This window comes from Lithobates pipiens, unplaced genomic scaffold (assembly GCF_037356315.1).
Source record: "Lithobates pipiens isolate NorthernLeopardFrog02 unplaced genomic scaffold, aLitPip1_a1.2 Scaffold_27, whole genome shotgun sequence".
NCBI lineage: Eukaryota > Metazoa > Chordata > Amphibia > Anura > Ranidae > Lithobates > Lithobates pipiens.
This window is the reverse complement of record NW_027507788.1, coordinates 4,205,335-4,220,874: the sequence shown is the minus strand read 5'-3', so window position 1 is coordinate 4,220,874 and position 15,540 is coordinate 4,205,335. Positions and strand designations below refer to the sequence as shown.

The 15,540-nt window shown below is 50.0% G+C and overlaps 1 protein-coding gene across 1 annotated transcript; it reads right to left on the bottom strand.

Annotated features, from left to right (window-relative positions):
- Positions 1 to 94: 94 nt before the first annotated feature.
- CAMK2N1 (calcium/calmodulin dependent protein kinase II inhibitor 1) lies at positions 95 to 13,975 on the bottom strand. Its single transcript, XM_077456025.1, has 3 exons — positions 13,884 to 13,975; positions 10,970 to 11,240; positions 95 to 507 (listed from the first exon to the last, which is right to left on the bottom strand). Exons 1-3 carry the CDS (start codon positions 13,971 to 13,973, stop codon positions 440 to 442), a joined length of 429 nt encoding a protein of 142 aa, XP_077312151.1. The 5' UTR covers positions 13,974 to 13,975; the 3' UTR covers positions 95 to 439.
- Positions 13,976 to 15,540: the final 1,565 nt, after the last annotated feature.

The window sequence follows — 15,540 nt, the reverse complement described above, 5'->3', positions numbered from 1 at the left end:
CCCGCCACCACGGCTGGTTGACTTTTTTTGAAGCCCCCACAAGTCAATGTTCATTCCCCCCCCCCCCCACCCGAGGCAAAAAACAGCAACAAAAAAAAAAAAACAGCTGCCACCGGGCAGTCTGCCCAAGATGTAACGGTATGGTTGGGGGGGGGCACAGAACCCCCCCCCCCCCAAAAAAAAAGATGACTTTAGCTGCTGTGTGAGAATATTTTTTTTAAACCAAATCTCTCCATTTGTGTTTCTTTCTTCTTCTTTGTTCCACCTCTGCTCCTGCGGGGGGTTCTTCTCTGCGGGACCCCCAGAGTTGTGTTGTGGTTGACATAAGCTGTGACATTTCTGATGGCAGGATGAAAATCTGGCTTATTCGATTCTTTGTCGACTTAGTTGTATTATTATTATTATTATTTTTTTTAAAAGATCCTTTTTTTCGAAGCGTTTAGACGGCAGGAGGGGCCTTCTCGGACATGAGGACGTCTTCGATCCGTTCGTCTTCTTCTATCACCACTAGAAAAAGTAGGACAGGGTTAGGGGGTGGTGGGTGGGGGGGTGGATTTGTTTCCATGGTGTTCAGCTGCATCTACATCCTAATAAAAGAAAGAAAAAAAAAATTCCTCTCGACACAAGGTACGGCTCTCCAACTGGGGATGGTGAGATCACATTTAAAGTGAAACTACGGGAAGATATAAAAGACAAAGATGAGACCCAGTTCCCCTCCCCCCCCCCCCCCACACCTTGTCTTAGCAGTCAACAGCAGAGAGGACAGAACTCCTCCGCCAGATCCTGCACTTCTCTGTGCAGTCACAGAGAGGTTCGTCTCTGCCCCCCCCCCCCCCATCTCAGAAGTCGGCCGCATAGAGGAGGACAATACTCTTCCTACAGATCCTATGCCACTCTGTGCAGCTTCAGCACCCCCTCATCTCCGTTTCCCCTGGTCTCAGTATTGAGCAGACTCCAGCCTTCCTCTTGTCCTCTTCCAGACCCTGCCCTTTCTGCTTCCTCAGCTCTGCCCCCAGATTCTTCCCTGCAGCAGCACAAGATAAGGGGGGTGCACTGTTATATAATGTGTAATGTGGGTGGGGGGCTCGTGACATCTAATGTAAGGGGGTGGGGTGCTCTGGACATCTAATGTAAGGGGGGTGGGGTGCTCTGGACATCTAATGTAAGGAGGTGGGGGTGGGGTGCTCTGGACATCTAATGTAAGGGGGGGGTGGGGTGCTCTGGACATCTAATGTAAGGAGGTGGGGGTGGGGTGCTCTGGACATCTAATGTAAGGGGGGGGTGGGGTGCTCTGGACATCTAATGTAAGGAGGTGGGGGTGGGGTGCTCTGGATATCTAATGTAAGGGGGGGTGGGGTGCTCTGGACATCTAATGTAAGGGGGTGGGGTGCTCTGGCCATCTAATATAAGGGGGGGTGCTCTGGACATCTAATGTAAGGGGGGTGGGGTGCTCTGCACATCTAATTTAAGGGGGTGGGGTGCTCTGGACATCTAATATAAGGGGATGGGGTGCTCTGGACATCTAATGTAAGGGGGTGGGGTGCTCTGCACATCTAATTTAAGGGGGTGGGGTGCTCTGGACATCTAATATAAGGGGGTGGGGTGCTCTGGACATCTAATGTAAGGGGGTGGGGTGCTCTGCACATCTAATTTAAGGGGGTGGGGTGCTCTGAACATCTAATATAAGGGGGGGGTGCTCTGGACATCTAATGTAAGGGGGGTGGGGTGCTCTGCACATCTAATGTAAGGGGGGGGGTGCTCTGCACATCTAATTTAAGGGGGTGGGGTGCTCTGCACATCTAATATAAGGGGGGTGGGGTGCTCTGGACATCTAATGTAAGGGGGGTGGGGTGCTCTGCACATCTAATGTAAGGGGGGGTGCTCTGCACATCTAATTCAAGGGGGTGGGGTGCTCTGCACATCTAATGTAAGGGGGGGGTGCTCTGCACATCTAATTTAAGGGGGTGGGGTGCTCTGCACATCTAATGTAAGGGGGGGGGGTGCTCTGGACATCTAATATAAGGGGGGTGGGGTGCTCTGGACATCTAATGTAAGGGGGGTAGGGTGCTCTGGACATCTAATGTAAGGGGGGGGGGGTGCTCTGGACATCTAATATAAGGGGGGTGGGGTGCTCTGGACATCTAATATAAGGGGGGTGGGGTGCTCTGGACATCTAATGTAAGGGGGGTAGGGTGCTCTGGACATCTAATGTAAGGGGGGGGGTGCTCTGGACATCTAATATAAGGGGGGTGGGGTGCTCTGGACATCTAATGTAAGGGGGGTGGGGTGCTCTGCACATCTAATGTAAGGGGGGGTGCTCTGGACATCTAATATAAGGGGGGTGGGGTGCTCTGGACATCTAATGTAAGGGGGGTGGGGTGCTCTGGACATCTAATGTAAGGGGGGGGGTGCTCTGGACATCTAATGTAAGGGGGTGGGGTGCTCTGGACATCTAATGTAAGGGGGGGGGGTGCTCTGGACATCTAATATAAGGGGGGTGCTCTGGACATCTAATGTAAGGGGGTGGGGTGCTCTGGACATCTAATGTAGGGGGGGGGTGCTCTGGACATCTAATATAAGGGGGGTGGGGTGCTCTGGACATCTAATATAAGGGGGGGGGGGTGCTCTGGACATCTAATATAAGGGGGGTGCTCTGGACATCTAATGTAAGGGGGGTGGGGTGCTCTGGACATCTAATGTAAGGGGGTGGGGTGCTCTGGCCATCTAATATAAGGGGGGGTGCTCTGGACATCTAATATAAGGGGGGGGTGCTCTGGACATCTAATGTAAGGGGGGGGTGCTCTGGACATCTAATGTAAGGGGGTGGGGTGCTCTGGCCATCTAATATAAGGGGGGGTGCTCTGGACATCTAATATAAGGGGGGGTGCTCTGGACATCTAATATAAGGGGGGTGCTCTGGACATCTAATGTAAGGGGGGGGTGCTCTGGACATCTAATGTAAGGGGGGGGTGCTCTGGACATCTAATATAACGGGGGTGGGGTGCTCTGGACATCTAATATAAGGGGGGGGGTGCTCTGGACATCTAATATAAGGGGGGGTGCTCTGGACATCTAATATAAGGGGGGGGGGGGTGCTCTGGCCATCTAATATAAGGGGGGGTGCTCTGGACATCTAATATAAGGGGGGGGTGCTCTGGACATCTAATGTAAGGGGGGGGTGCTCTGGACATCTAATATAAGGGGGGGTGCTCTGGACATCTAATATAACGGGGGTGGGGTGCTCTGGACATCTAATATAAGGAGGGGGGGTGCTCTGGACATCTAATATAAGGGGGGGTGCTCTGGACATCTAATATAAGGGGGGGGGGTGCTCTGGCCATCTAATATAAGGGGGGGTGCTCTGGACATCTAATATAAGGGGGGGGTGCTCTGGACATCTAATGTAAGGGGGGGGTGCTCTGGACATCTAATATAAGGGGGGGGTGCTCTGGACATCTAATATAAGGGGGGGGGGTGCTCTGGCCATCTAATATAAGGGGGGGTGCTCTGGACATCTAATATAAGGGGGGGGTGCTCTGGACATCTAATGTAAGGGGGGGGTGCTCTGGACATCTAATATAAGGGGGGGTGCTCTGGACATCTAATATAAGGGGGGGGGGTGCTCTGGACATCTAATATAAGGGGGGGGGTGCTCTGGACATCTAATATAAGGGGGGGTGCTCTGGACATCTAATATAAGGGGGGGTGCTCTGCACATCTAATATAAGGGGGGGGGGGTGCTCTGGACATCTAATATAAGGGGGGGGGGTGCTCTGGACATCTAATATAAGGGGGGGGGTGCTCTGGACATCTAATATAAGGGGGGGGTGCTCTGGACATCTAATATAAGGGGGGGGGTGCTCTGGACATCTAATATAAGGGGGGGGGTGCTCTGGACATCTAATATAAGGGGGGGGTGCTCTGGACATCTAATATAAGGGGGGGGGGTGCTCTGGACATCTAATATAAGGGGGGGGGTGCTCTGGACATCTAATATAAGGGGGGGGTGCTCTGGACATCTAATATAAGGGGGGGGTGCTCTGGACATCTAATATAAGGGGGGGTGCTCTGGACATCTAATATAAGGGGGGGTGCTCTGCACATCTAATATAAGGGGGGGGGGGTGCTCTGGACATCTAATATAAGGGGGGGGGGGTGCTCTGGACATCTAATATAAGGGGGGGGTGCTCTGGACATCTAATATAAGGGGGGGGGGTGCTCTGGACATCTAATATAAGGGGGGGGGTGCTCTGGACATCTAATATAAGGGGGGGGGGGTGCTCTGGACATCTAGTCTTACAGATACAACTGGCCCTTTGAAGGCAACCATAAGGCTGGTGAGACCTGCAATGAATTTGAATCAGCTCTTCCCCCACACCAGGCCCCCAGAATAATGTATTGTCTGTGCCCCCCTCTGATGTAGGTTCACAGGGGGGTCAGCAGATCCTGTTGCCCCCTGAACCAGCACGGGACAGAAATGGGGAATATTTTGTTCCTGCTGCGGGGGGCGCTGGGGCCACAATTTTCCATCTAACCGGCCAGAAATGTCCCGCCCATTGGACGGGGAACTTAGGTAGAGTTGAATTCTATAGATGGAGATGTTTGGTACAACGTTCGATTCAGTTTATGTTGATGAAACGGGGGGAGATTTACTAAAACTGCAGCGTCCAAAATCTGGTGTAGCTGTGCATGGCGGCCAATCAGCTTCCAACTTCAGCTTGTTCAATATACAGTGCCTGGAAAAAGTATTCATACCCCTTGAAATTTCCCATGTTTTGTTAGGTTACAACCAAAAAGTTAAATGCATTTTATCAGGATTTTATGTGATGGACTAACACAAAGTGTCACATAATTGTGAAGTGGAAGGAAAATGATAAATGATACAAATAAATATGTGAAAAGTGTGGGGGAGGGGCATTTGTATGGCGCCCCCTTTACTCTGATACCCCTAACTCGAATCTGGTTGAACCAATTGCCTTCAGAAGTCACCTAATTAGTAAATAGAGTCCACCTGTGTGTCATGTAATCTCAGTATAAATACAGCTGTTCTGTGAAGCCCTCAGAGGTTAGTTAGAGAACCTTAGTGAACAAACAGCATCATGAAGGCCAAGGAACACACCAGACAGGTCAGGGATGAAGTTGTGGAGAAGTATAAAGCAGGGTTGGGTTATAAAGGAATCTCCCAAGCTTTGAACATCTCACGGAGCTCTGTTCAATCCATCATCGGAAAATGGAAAGAGTATGGGCACAACCGCAAACCTACCAAGACATGGCCGTCCACCTAAACTGACCGGGCCGGGCAAGGAGAGCATTCATCAGAGAAGAGCCAAGAGGTCCATGGTAACTCTGGAGGAGCTGCAGAGATCCACAGCTCAGGGGGGAGAATCTGTCCACAGGACAACTATTAGTCGTCTCTCCACAAATCTGCCCTTTATGGAAGAGTGACAAGAAGAAAGACATTGGAGAAAAAGTCATAAGAAGTCCTGTTTGTAGTTTGTGAGAAGCCATGCGGGGGAGGGGGCAGCAAACATGTGGAAGAAGGTGATCTGGTCAGAGGAGACCAAAATTCTACTTTATGGCCTAAAAGCAAAACGCTATGTGTGGGGGAAACTAACACCGCCCATCCCCCTGAACACACCATCCCCACCGTGAGACATGGTGGTGGCAGCATCATGTGGTGGGGATGGTTTTCTTCAGCAGGGACAGGGAAGCTGGTCAGAGTTGATGGGAAGATGGATGGAGACAAATACAGGACAATCTTAGAATAAAAACCTGATTAGAGTCGGCAGAAGACTTGAGACCGGGGCGGAGGTTCCCCTTCCACCAGGACAACGACCCGAAACATCCAGCCAGAGCTACAATGGAATGGTTTACATCAAAGCATATTCATGTGTTAGAATGGCCCAGTCACAGTCCAGACCTAAATCCCATTGAGAATCTGTGGCAAGACTTGAAAATTGCTGATCACAGACGCTCTCCATCCAATCTGACAGAGCTTGAGATATTCTACAAAGAAGAAGAATGGGCAGAAATGTCCTCTCTAGATGGGCAAAGCTGGTAGAGACACCCCCAAAAAGACTTGTAGAGAAAGGGGGTTCTACAAAGTATTGACTCCGGGGGGCGCCATACAAATGCCCCTCCCCCCCACACTTTTCACAGATTTATTTGTATCATTTATAATTTTCCTTCCACTTCACAATTATGTGACACTTTGTGTTGGTCCATCACATAAAATCCCAATAAAATAAATTTACGTTTTTGGTTTGTAACATGACAAGATGTGGGGAATTTCAAGGGGTATGAATACTTTTTCAAGGCACTGTAAGCTTTGACAATAAAACCTGGAAGCTGATTGGTTTCTACGCAGAGCTGCAGCAGATTTTCCTCTCTCCAGTTTTAGTAAATCCCCTCCAATCCTTATGTTTTCCTAATATAGACTTTCCAACCAATTCAACACAATGATGGCATTTGGTGGAGGTCACGGGAATGGACTTCCAACAACTAGACGTGGAACATTTGGGCCAGATGGTAGACTCCGGATCATCTGTTTCTAGGGGTGAAAAGGACAGCTGACTTCTAAATTGACTCTATGGAAGAAGTGAACAGTTGGCTTTGGGCTGAATCCTGGAAAAAACAAAAACGTTCGGAGACAAACTCTAAATGGACCAAATATAGGTGACAATGGACCCACCTGGTCTTCAGCCAGGATACGAAAGGGCACAGAGAGGGCAGATGACCTCAACGTGGGCAAAACTTGGGGAGAATTCGACAACTGACCTTAAGATGTTGTGAAAATTGGATTCAAGAAGACGGTCATCTTCTAGAGGTGCTAAAAACAGGACATGGGTGGATGACTGACCTCATGGTGGACTGAGTGACGGCTGGAAGGGTCACCAGAAGCTCTGGTAGATGTCTTCTAGGTGGACAAATATGGACCAGAAAATGGACAGATGACCTCCAGACTTCTGCCTGTCACAATCTATGGATAATGGTGGCCCCTTCCTGAAATTGTCTGGCTGACTCTACTATCGCACAATGTCATGTGATCATTTATAACCAATGCCAATGTGATGAGGTCATAGCAGGGCTGGACTGGGATAGAAATTTGGCCCTGGACTTCATCCAGACCGGCCCACTTACATTTTGAGTGTCCCATCAGCACCCCCTAACATCAGAGTGTCCCATCAGCACCCACTTACATCAGAGTGTCCCATCACCAGCCCCCTTACATCAGAGTGTCCCATCACCAGCCCCCTTACATCAGAGTGTCCCATCACCAGCCCCCTTACATCAGAGTGTCCCATCAGCAGCCCCCTTACATCAGAGTGTCCCATCAGCACCCCCTTACATCAGAGTGTCCCATCAGCAGCCCCCTTACATCAGAGTGTCCCATCACCAGCCCCCTTACATCAGAGTGTCCCATCAGCATCCCCTAACATCAGAGTGTCCCATCACCAGCCCCCTTACATCAGAGTGTCCCATCAGCACCCCCTTACATCAGAGTGTCCCATCAGCACCCCCTAACATCAGAGTGTCCCATCAGCACCCCCTTACATCAGAGTGTCCCATCAGCACCCCCTAACATCAGAGTGTCCCATCAGCACCCCCTTACATCAGAGTGTCCCATCAGCACCTCCTTACATCAGTGTCCCATCAGCAGCCCCCTTACATCAGAATGTCCCTTCAGCAGCCCCCTTACATCAGAGTGTCCCATCAGCAGCCCCTTACATCAGAGTGTCCCATCACCAACCCCCTTACATCAGAGTGTCCCATCAACACCCCCTTACATCAGAGTGTCCCATCAACACCCCCTTACATCAGAGTGTCCCATTACCAGCCCCCTTACATCAGAGTGTCCCTTCAGCAGCCCCCTTACATCAGAGTGTCCCTTCAGCAGCCCCTAACATTAGAGTGTCCCTTCAGCAGCCCCCTTACATCAGAGTGGCCCACTGAGCCATCGGCCCACCGGGAAACTCCCAGCAGTCCCAATGGCCAGTACATGCCTGGGTCATAGGAAGCTTCCCGGGAATGATACAGCCAGTGTTCAGCTTCTCTGTATGATGGATATTCTTGGGGTGAAACAAAGACCTCTTTAGGCAAGGGGGGGGGGAGTGATTGGGTTACTGCCATTGGTGGCCATACTGTTTTTTTTTTTTGGACACAACGTGTCACTTTAACTGCAGAACATGCAAATCACATGGAGTGGGGTGCATGTTGGTGATCTAAAGATACTAAATATAACAACAACGGAAGTGATTGATGACAGAACCACGGGAGACACACAGGTTGAGTTTAGGGGTGCAGACAGACAGGAGGAGAGGAACATATAGGCTTAGCTGAAGAAGGGCAAGGGTAGGGGCGCACATGTTCAGTCTGGGGGTGCAAACAACTATAAAGGCTCAACTTGGCTGTGCAGACCAAATTATAGTGACACAAACTCAGTTTGGGGGCACAGAGAGTATTAAGAGGGACACATGCTCTGTTTGGGGGTACAGATAGTATTGAGAGGGACACATGCTCTGTTTGGGGGTACAGATAGTATTGAGAGGGACACATGCTCTGTTTGGGGGTACAGATAGTATTGAGAGGGACACATGCTCTGTTTGGGGGTACAGATAGTATTGAGAGGGACACATGCTCTGTTTGGGGGTGCAGATAGTATTGAGAGGGACACATGCTCTGTTTGGGGGTACAGATAGTATTGAGAGGGACACATGCTCTGTTTGGGGGTACAGATAGTATTGAAAGGGACACATGCTCTGTTTGGGGGTACAGATAATATTGAGAGGGATGCATGCTCTGTTTGGGGGGTGCAGATAGTATTGAGAGGGACATATGCTTTGTTTGGGGGTACAGATAGTATTGAGAGGGACACATGCTTTGTTTGGGGGTACAGATAGTATTGAGAGGGTCACATGCTCTGTTTGGGGGTACAGATAGTATTAAGAGGGTAATATGCTCTGTTTGGGGGTGCAGATAGTATTGAGAGGGATGCATGCTCTGTTTGGGGGTACAGATAGTATTGAAAGGGACACATGCTCTGTTTGGGGGTACAGATAGTATTGAGAGGGATGCATGCTCTGTTTGGGGGTGCAGATAGTATTGAGAGGGACACATGCTTTGTTTGGGGGTACAGATAGTATTGAGAGGGACACATGCTTTGTTTAAGGGTACAGATAGTATTGAGAGGGTCACATGCTCTGTTTGGGGGTACAGATAGTATTAAGAGGGTCATATGCTCTGTTTGGGGGTGCAGATAGTATTGAAAGGGACACATGCTCTGTTTGGGGGTGCAGATAGTATTGAAAGGGACACATGCTCTGTTTGGTGGTGCAGATAGTATTGAGAGGGACACATGCTCTGTTTGGGGGTACAGATAGTATTGAGAGGGACGCGTGCTCTGTTTGGGGGTACAGATAGTATTAAAAGGGACACATGCTCTGTTTGGGGGTACAGATAGTATTGAGAGGGACACATGTTCTGTTTGGGGGTGCAGATAGTATTGAAAGGGACACATGCTCTGTTTGGGGGTGCATATAGTATTGAAAGGGACACATGCTCTGTTTGGGGGTACAGATAGTATTGAGAGGGACACATTTTCTGTTTGGGGGTACAGATAGTATTGGGAGGGGCACATACTCTGTTGGGGGGGTACAGATAGTATTGAGAGGGACACATGCTTTATTTGGGGGTACAGATAGTATTGAGAGGGACACATGCTCTGATTGGGGGTACAGATAGTATTGAGAGGGACACATGCTCTGTTTGGGGGGTACAGATAGTATTGAGAGGGACATATGCTCTGTTGGGGGGTACAGATAGTATTGAGAGGGACACATGCTCTGTTGGGTGGTACAGATAGTATTAAGAGGGTCACATGCTTTGTTTGGGGGTGCAGATAGTATTGAAAGGGACACATGCTCTGTTTGGGGGTACAGATAGTATTGAGAGGGACACATGTTCTGTTTGGGGGTGCAGATAGTATTGAAAGGGACACATGCTCTGTTTGGGGGTGCATATAGTATTGAGAGGGACACATGCTCTGTTTGGGGGTACAGATAGTATTGAGAGGGACACATTTTCTGTTTGGGGGTACAGATAGTATTGGGAGGGGCACATACTCTGTTGGGGGGGTACAGATAGTATTGAGAGGGACACATGCTCTGATTGGGGGTACAGATAGTATTGAGAGGGACACATGCTCTGTTTGGGGGGTACAGATAGTATTGAGAGGGACACATGCTCTGTTGGGGGGTACAGATAGTATTGAGAGGGACACATGCTCTGTTGGGGGGTACAGATAGTATTAAGAGGGTCACATGCTCTATTGGGGGGTACAGATAGTATTAAGAGGGTCACATGCTTTGTTTGGGGGTACAGATAGTATTGAGAGGGACACATGCTCTGTTTGGGGGTACAGATAGTATTGAGAGGGACACATGCTTTGTTTGGGGGTACAGATAGTATTGAGAGGGACACATGCTCTGTTTGGGGGTACAGATAGTATTGAGAGGGGCACATACTCTGTTTGGGGGGGTAGACAGTTTTAAGGTATACACACTCAGAAGGTGCAAGCAGTATTAAGGGGCCACATGCTTAGTTTGGGGGTGCAGACTGAATTAAAGGGTGGGGTGCAGACCAAATTTTAGGGACACCCAAAACTTACTTTTGGGGTAAAATATTTCAGGATTATGAAGGTAGACAGGCTTTTTTCAACTTGTAGGAAAGCTGTATTATAAGAACACCCAAAATTAAATTTTGGGGTGCAGGCAGAATTATACAAAACAGAGGCTCGGTATGAGAGTACCTGCACAATTATATGTTTGGGGTGAAGGCAAGCGATATAATAGGAAGACATACATCACAAGTGTTTTGGGAATGCGATCAGAAGGGGAGGGGGGCACACAGTCTGGGGGTGCAGTCAGAATTGGGAGGGGGGAGGGCACATAGATTCATACTGAAGACTCACCTCTCTTGCTGCGCCCAATCTGGCCAAGTTTGGGGGGTCTCTTGCCGCCCCCCTGGCCAGAGCTGCCATAGAAGTTGCCAGTGTCCTGAAGGCGGCAGGTGAGGGGTATCTGGCCATCCCCCCCTCCATCGGCATAATGCCCCCGCTGCTCGGCTTCGCTGAAGGGCAGCACTTCGGACATGCTGACAGCGATCACAGCCCACTCCGGAGGACGCTGATCACTCACCACGGAGACCCCGATCACATCGTCCGGCTGGGGGAGCGGGGGGACCTGGAAAGGGGTGAGCAGGGGGAGAACAAAATTAAGTAGGTGGGGGAGGGGTTAGAAGGTGTGAGGGGTAAATAAATGATTTATTGGGGAAGGAGGGCAGAAGAAGGTAGGATACTTATTGGGATGCATTTAGGGGGTAATTTACATTGTCTGGAATTAGCCAATGCTGCAGTTTTGTGGCAGGTAGGTTGCATTAGCAGAAAAAGGTAAGAGTTAGGCTACCTAGTGGGAGGTGGGTTGTTTATCTATTGGAAGGGTAGGAGGTAGGTTGCCTAGTCGGTGGTGGTGGTGGGGGTGGTTAGGTGTTGGAAGGGTAGGAGGTAGGTTGCCTAGTCGTGGGGGGGGGGGGGGGGGGGCGGTTATGTGTTGGAAGGGTAGGAAGTAGGTTACTTAGTGGTAGGAGATTAGGTTATGTATTGAATGGATACAAGGTAGGTTACCTAGTGGATGAGGGGTAGCTTAAGTATTGGAAGGGTAGGAAGTATGCTACCTATTGGTTGAGGGGTAGGTTACATATTGGAAGGGTAGGAAGTATGTTACCTAGTGGAAGGGGGGTAGGCTATCTATTGGAATGGTTAGAGGTAGTTTACGCAGTTGGATGAGGATAGGTTATGTATTGGAGAGATAGGAGTAATGCTACCTAGTGGTAGGGGAGGAGATGGAGGTGAGTTACTGAAAGGAAAGGTGGTAGGCTACCCATTAGAAGGGTTGGAGGTAGCTTTGTGGGAGGGGGATATGTTGTGTATTAGGGAGGTAGATGGTGGGTTACCTAGTGGAAAGGGGTAGGTTACTTATGGGAAAGGTAGGAGATAGATTACCCAGTACGAGGGAGGTAAGATTTATTTGGTAAGGTATAGTGTAAGTTACCTACTGAGAGGGGGGTAAGTTGCACAGTGACAGGATAAGAGGTAGGTTACCTAGCGGGTTGCTTTTTGGAATGGATGATGGTAGGTTACCTAGTGGGATGAGAGTAGGTTGCATGTGGGGGGGGGGGGGCTGGTTGCATAGTGATAGGGTGGCAAGTAGGTTACCTAGAGGGAGGGAGGTAGGTAGGTTGCATAGTGGACGGATAAAAGGTAGGTTACCGGGGGGGGTTAGGGTACATAGTAGGAAGGAGGAGGTAGATTGCATGGTGGGAGGGTAGGGATAGTTTACCTAGAGGGAGGGAGGTAGGTTGCATGGTGGGAGGGTAGGGGTAGCTTACCTAGTGATAGGGAGGTAGGTTGCATAGTGTGAGGGTAGGGGTAGCTTACCTAGTGGTAGGGAGGTAGGTTGCATAGTGTGAGGGAAGGGGTAGGTTACCTGGAGGGGAGGGAGGTAGATTGCATAGTGGGAGGGTAGGGGTAGCTTACCTAGTGGTCGGGAGGTAGGTTGCATAGTAGGAGGGTAGGGGGAAGTTGCATAGTGGGAGGGTAGGGGTAGCTTACCTAGTGGTAGGGAGGTAGGTTGCATAGTGGGAGGGTAGGGGTAGGTTGCATAGTGGGAAGGTAGGGGTAGGTTGCATAGTGGGAGGGTAGGGGGAGGTTGCATAGTGGGAGGGAGGTAGGTTGCATAGAGGGAGGGTAGGGGTAGCTTACCTAGTGGTAGGGAGGTAGGTTGCATAGTGGGAGGGTATGGGTAGGTTGCATAGTGGGAGGGTAGGGGTAGCTTACTTAGTGGGAGGGAGGTAGGTTGCATAGTGGGAGGGTAGGGGTAGGTTACGTAGTAGGAGGGAGGTAGGTTGCATAGCGGGAGGATAGGTTGCATAGTGGGAGGGTAGGGGTAGGTTACGTAGTAGAAGGGAGGTAGGTTGCATAGCGGGAGGATAGGTTGCATAGTGGGAGGGTAGGGGTAGGTTGCATAGTGGGAGGGAGGTAGGTTGCATAGTGGGAGGGTAGGGGTAGGTTGTATAGTGAGAGGGTAGGGGTAGGTTGCATAGTAGGAGGGAGGTAGGTTGCATAGTGGGAGGGTAGGGGTAGGTTGCATAGTGGGAGGGAGGTAGGTTGCATAGTGGGAGGGTAGGGGTAGGTTGTATAGTGGGAGGGTAGGGGTAGGTTGCATAGTAGGAGGGAGGTAGGTTGCATAGTGGGAGGGTAGGGGTAGCTTACTTAGTGGGAGGGAGGTAGGTTGCATAGAAGGAGGGTATGATGGAGGTAGGTTGCATAATGGTAAAAATGCAGTTACCTAGTAGGGGGTGGGCTGCCATTAAAGGTAATAAGCATCAGTGGGGGGGGGGGGGGGGGGGTGAAGGTAATAGGATTGGAACTACCTGGTAGGGGGAGGGGAGGAGAAGCACAGAGAACACCTGTGGTGAGGGGGTGTGAGCCGGATCACCCGGCGGGCGTAGGTTACCTATCAGATAGAGGGAGATCACATTCATCCCTTGCATTGGGGGTGTGGGCACATAAACAACTCATCTAGGGGGTGCTAAGACACGATACCTACCGAGAGGGGGTGGGGAGGCCAGGCTGCTGGCATTGGGTATCTGAACCAGCTGTATAGGTGGTGGGGGTGGGGGGGGTGCATGTAAACACGACACCTGGGGAGGGGGGGTTAGGGTGAGGAGGGGGACCTGTTGGAGGTGGTGGCTGCCCTGGTCTACAATGGTGGTGGGGGAGGGAAGGGGGGGTCTCTGCGGGTGCAGTAAGGGGGGGGGGCACTTACCTCGGTACATTGGATGTGCAGAGCAGACAGAAGGAGATAATAGAGCTCTATGATAAACAGGTACGAAGAACGGACAGGAGGGTGACGCATATAGAGGGGGGGGGGGGAGGAGGAGGAGGAGGGGGGGTATTAGGCAGAAAGGAGAAAGGTAAAGGGGGGGGGTGGTGAAATTGGGGCAATCAGCAGCAGCAGCAGAACCTACCAGAGGGAGAGAGAGCGGTGCAGATAAAGACAGATCCTGCTGGAGGGAGAGCAGAGACAGGCAGCAGGGAGGTGGAGTGACAGAGAGGGCAGGGAGGGAGACTCAGATCTGGGGGAGAGAGAGGACGGCTCTCACACACACACAGGGGGGACTCTCTGCCATTTCACTATTCAGCTCGGAGGAGGGGAGACCAAGACGCCTCATCTGCGCACATCACCTATCGCAGCGCCGGTGACACCGACCCCCACAGGGGGGGGGGGTTGGGGGAATCGACACCCCTCACCCTTTACTCACCTGCTGCCAACCAGCCTGCCAACCGCCCTTCCTAACAAGGGACATTCCCCACGGGCGCAGCGCCCTGCCATCCCCCAACGCCACCGCCGCCGCCATCGGCTGCAGGGACCCGTCGCAAATCATCATGAATCCGCACCTAATTATCATGGAGGATTTCTATGGTGCCAACAGTTTGTTTTACAAAATAATACGGGAGACGGGACAGGTTACAGCACAATAACAACAAAAACAATACAAAGTATACAAATAATGATCCCGAATCCGGAAACAAAGTAACGATAAAATACAAAGTATATAGATAATGATCCCGAATCCGGAAACAAAGTAACGATAAAATACAAAGTATACAGATAATGATCATTCCAATCCTGGTAACAATGTAACAATAAAATACAACATATACAGATGATTCCTAAATCTGGAAACAATGTAACGATAAAATACAACATATACAAATAATGAGCCCAAATACAGTAACAACGTAGCAAAAAATACAATGTATACAGACACTGATTCCAAATCCAGAAACATTTTTCCAGAGAAAATACAGTTGGGCGGGGGGGGGTTATTCACTAAACCGAGAAGCAAGAACTGGTGCAACTCTGCATAGCAACCAATCAGCTTCCAGGTTTCATTGCCAAAGCTTAACTGACCAAGCTGAAGCTAGAAGCTGATTGGCTGCCATGCACAGCTGCACCTAGTTTCTTGTTCTCCAGTTTTAGTAAATCCCCCCCCCCTCCCCCCCAATGTATACAGATAATTATTCCAAATCCAGAAACAATGTCACAATAAAATACAATGTATACAGATAATGATCCCAGACATTGGGGGGGGGAATTACTAAAACTGGAGAGTGCGAAACCCGGTGCAGCCAATCAGCTTCTAACGTCAGCTTGGTCAATTACATTTTGACAATAAAACCTGGAAGCTGATTGGTTTCTGCACCAGGTTTTGCACTCTCCAGTTTTAGTAAATCATCCCCATTGCAACCATAAAATACAAAGTATTCAGATAATGATTCCAAAATACGGTAACATTGTAATAATAGAATACAACGTATACAGATATATACCGGTAATCATGATTCCAAATCCAGCAACAATGTCACAATAAAATACAGTTTTTACTGGAGCATTCAGCGTCTGTACATGGCAGCCAATC

Bases quoted from the DNA above. Each gene is read 5' to 3' on its own strand.
- CAMK2N1 (XM_077456025.1), bottom strand. From the start codon at position 13,973: ATGCGTCACCCTCCTGTCCGTTCTTCGTACCTGTTTATCATAGAGCTC. The intron at 11,241-13,883 runs GTAAGTGCCCCC...ACCCCTTTCCAG, and splicing joins TGCACATCCAATGTACCGAG to GTCCCCCCGCTCCCCCAGCC. The intron at 508-10,969 runs GTGAGTCTTCAG...TACTTTTTCTAG, and splicing joins GATTGGGCGCAGCAAGAGAG to TGGTGATAGAAGAAGACGAA.